This window comes from Octodon degus, unplaced genomic scaffold (genome assembly GCF_000260255.1).
Source record: "Octodon degus isolate 3935 unplaced genomic scaffold, OctDeg1.0 scaffold00266, whole genome shotgun sequence".
NCBI classification, from domain to species: domain Eukaryota; kingdom Metazoa; phylum Chordata; class Mammalia; order Rodentia; family Octodontidae; genus Octodon; species Octodon degus.
The window spans coordinates 105,867-110,078 of NW_004524842.1; the positions used below are offsets into that span (position 1 = coordinate 105,867).

General features: G+C 45.8%; 1 protein-coding gene across 1 annotated transcript in view; it reads left to right on the forward strand.

Moving 5' to 3' along the window:
* Dixdc1 (DIX domain containing 1) overlaps positions 1–4,212 on the forward strand; it is an 82,182-nt gene that overhangs the window by 56,181 nt on the left and 21,789 nt on the right. Inside the window, exon 8 of the mRNA XM_023706600.1 lies at positions 933–1,059. Within this exon, the coding sequence (XP_023562368.1) occupies positions 933–1,059 (127 nt within the window). The remainder of the gene's footprint in view (positions 1–932; positions 1,060–4,212) is intronic.

Below are 4,212 nucleotides of genomic sequence, written 5' to 3' on the forward strand. Positions count from 1 at the left end.
TTATAATGGACTTTTCTGAGACTCAGGGTACGAGTCCGTGGCAGGGTGCTTATCTACAATAAGCAAGGCCTTGGGTTCTATGCGCAGCACTATGAACCGAGAACAAAAACAAACAAAAACTATCACAGCCAAATATCTCAGCGGATTAAAGCACCTGCAAGAAGGCGCAGGGGTTGGGGGTTTAATTCCCAGGCCTGCCATGCCAGCCTCACTCCCAGGGCTCACCGAGACAGAGATTAAGACTGGGTGTGGTGACATGCGCCTGTAATCCCAGCTCTTGGGAGGCTATAAACAGGCAGATCACTATGAGTTTGATCTAGTAGTGAGACCCTGAACACCCTGTAAACCCTTCCCTAAGCTACAGAAAAACCCCCAAAACAACAACAACAACAAAACCCCTATCACATATAGTACAATTTTCTAGGTCAGCGGTTCGTTTATTTGTGACAGTGTCTTGCTGTGTAACTTAAACTTGAACTCACTATGTAGATTAGGCTGACCTTGAATTTGTGGCAATCCTGCCTCAGCCTCCAGAGCACTGGGATTACAGGCATGCGCCACCACGCCCGCCTAGGATAGCTCTGCACTGCTTTCCAGCTGGTAAATTTTAGTTTGGACAGCTCCAGTCTGAAACATGTTCTGTTGCTTCTGAAGAGTAGGTTTGCTTTTAGGTTTTCTTCTGGGGACATGGGACTCTGGAGCAGAGGTTTCAGGTGCATGTGGAGGGATGAAAGAGGCCTGGGGGACTGGCTGGACAGAAGCAGCTGCAGTAGTTCCCAGAGAAGGAATTGGAAGAATCGAGGGAGCACAGTTCCCGAGGAGATTTCTAGAGGCAGCTGTGATTTTAATTTGCGGTGAATTTACCAAGCCCAGCTCCACACGCAGTCATCTGATGGGGAGTGAAGTTTCTCTCTGCCTTTGTGGTTATTCAGGCCTTGCTGCTCAATGGCTCCTTACCTGAAGATGAACAGGACAGGCCTCTGGCCCTCTGCGAACCAGGAGTCAATCCCGAGGAGCAGCTGGTAAGCTCCATCTCCGGAGACGCTAGATCTGCTTTAGGTGCTTCGCTTAGTTTTCGTGTTTGACTCTACTGACTCTACCTTCTTGAAGTGCTGTTTCTTGACCCCCAGCTCTTTGCTGCTTTTGTTTTTTAAAGTTGTTATTACTAGAACATGTTCTAGAGTGATGTTTATTTTGTGGAACTGGGACATGCGTATCATATATCTTGGTCATTTTCTTCTCTTTCTTTCTTTCTTTCTTTCTTTCTTTCTTTCTTTCTTTCTTTCTTTCTTTCTTTCTTTCTTTCTTTCTTGTGGAACCGGGGATTAAACGCAGGCCCTTGGTTCTTTCTTTCTTTCTTTCTTTCTTTCTTTCTTTCTTTCTTTCTTTCTTTCTTGTGGAACCGGGGATTGAACTCAGGCTCTTGTGCACCAGACAAGCGCTTATTCTACTGAGCCATCTCCCCGGCCAATCTTGGTCATTTTCAAACCTTTTCTCTCCACTCGTCCCTCTTTCCTCCATCCTCTCCACCTTTAAGGGTCTAGCTTCTAGTTTCCCGTCATTACTCCTTTATTTACTATTTATTTTACATTTTAATTTTTATTAGTATATAGTTGCGTTATATAATGACTACATTCACTGTGGGTGCTGGCTCATGGACTACACTTACCTTTTTCTTTTTTCATTTCCTTCCCCGCTCCCTGCTTCCCTCTCTTGGTCTCCTTCCCTTTTACAAAAGGTGTCTCTCCTGGTTTCCTGTGATTTATCTTTTATTTTACTTTGAATATATTTATACTTTGGGTTTCTCATCTAAGAGAAATTATGTGACATTTAAGCGTTTGACAGGGCTTGCAGGTTAGCTCAATTGTCTAAGCGCCTGCTGGAGTAAACCCAGCCAGGCGCAGGGGACCGCAGTTCGATCCCCAGCTCCCCATGCCTTGCCAGACCCGCCTTTAAGGCAGCCTGAGCCAGCCTCCCGCAAAAAAAATTCCTAAGCATATGAGTCTGATTTATTTCACTTAACACTGGAGGCTCATGTACATCCATTTTCCTACAGATGTCACATATTTATATTTTAGGTTTCTCATAAATGAAAACATGATATTCAACTCTCTGAGTCTGGCTTATTTTGCTTAGTACGATGGTCTCAAGTTCCATCTACAATGGTACCCAGGCTCACGAACTTAATTTGTTTCACAGTTTTGGAAAATATGGCCATGTCTGTGTTTGCATGGGAAAGATGGCTGTGGTCATGTTTGTCACCCGAAGCAGAGTTTGCAAACAAATACAAATTTTTGCTGGGCCAACTTGACTGTGAACAAAAGCGTCTACGAACTGAGGTGCCACTGTATTTTTCATGCAAATGACATGCTTTCTTCTCTTTCTCTCTGTCTCTCTGTCTCTGTCTCTGTTTCTGTCTCTGTCTCTGTCTCTGCCTGCCTGCCTGCTTGTCTGTCGTCTGCCTGTCTGTCTGTCTCTTTCTCCCTAAGACATTTAGGCTGGCCTTGAGCTCATTGTGTAGCCCCAGGCTGGCCTTGAGCTTGAGGAGATCCTGGGACCTGCAGGTTTGCATCACCACACCCAACAATTTCCTTCTTCATGGCTGAATAATATTCTATTCTGTGTGTTACCCCACATTTTCGTGAGTCATTCTGGCATTGACAGGCAAGAGGCTGTTTCCAAAGCATAGCTGTTGTGAACTGTGCTGGGATAAATGTGGCTGTGCATCTATCACCCTAGTCTGGTGTCTTTAATTTTCTCAGAAATATACCCAGGAGAGGCATATCTGGGCCAAATGGTATTTCTTTCTTTCTTTATTTTTTAATTTTATTTATGTGTGTGTGTGTGTGTGTGTGTGTGTGTGTGTGTGTGTGTGGCCAGCTCAGCCCACCAGGGGGCGGGGCTGGCTGGCATGTGGTGCTGGGGGATTGAACTGCGGTCCCTGTGCTTTGCTAAGCTTGTTCTAAGCAGGTGCTTTAGACCACTGAGCCATCTCACCAGCCCCTGGTATTTCTGTTTATAGTTGTTTTGTCCAATCTCCCTACTGATTCGTTTTTGGTTGTTTTGGTTTTTTGTTACAGTGTCTCACTGTGTAGTTCAGGTTGGTGTGAACTCAGTATGTGGCCCAGGTTGGCCTTGAACTAACGCTGATCCTCCTGCCTCAGCCTCCTGAGTGCTGGGATCACATGCATGCTGCACTGTTCCTGGCTGTCAGTGGTGTCCGTAGTGGCCGTACTAGTTTACATTCCTGCTGACAGTGTAGGAGGGCTTTTCCCCCACCCCCTCCTCACCCCCACTCGTTTTTTTTTCAGCGTTCTTGATGATAGCCACTCTAAAGTATGACGGCATCTCAAAGTTGTTTTGGTCTGCATTTCCCTAGTGACTAAAGATGATGAACATTTTTTTTTCCATATATGCATTAGCCACTTGTGGTTCTTCTTTGGAGAAGTGCCTTTTCGGTTCCCTTGCCTGTATTTTCCTCAGGCATTGTTTATACCTTTTCTGTTCTGTCAGCAAGTGTTTATTGTGTGCCGACTCTGTGGCAGGCACTGTCACACAATAGTGACAAAACAGACCTAATTCCCTGCCCTGTGGAGTTTATGTCCAGGACCCCTTTCCTGCCAGCGTGGTAAGTGAGGCCTTCCTCTGCACTCGGGCTGGGCCCTCACCTGTGTCATCTGCCTCCTGGGCAGGGCTACCTGCTTCTGTGTCCTCATCTACCCCCCACTTCTCCTATATACGTATAGATTGCCAGCTCGGCTCTCTCTGTGGCGTTCTGGATTTGTCTGTGTGACAACTAATGATCAAGCTCCATTTGTAATGTCCTATAAGGATCTCAACTTCAGTGAGTCCTAAGTTCGAAAGGTTTTTTTCACCTCTACTCAACCATCAGAAATTCATTTACCCCACTGCCCCGAATGGAAGGCTAGATCCCATCCTTGAATCCTACGTGTACTTTTCTCCACTCTCATGGCAGCCGTTCTGATTCAGGGTTTTGTCTGGCATTCCGTGAGCCTTCTAACTGGTTTCCCTGATTCCTTTTCTATCCCTCTCTAATTTCTTTTTGCATAACAACAAGAATAATTCACTTGGATAGCAAACGTTATTCTGTTACAACCTGGCAAGAAAATTTTCATAGGGACGAGGAGATGGCTCAGTGGAATAAGTGCTTCCCTGGCAAGCGCAAGGGCCTGAGTTCAATCCCCGGTTCTG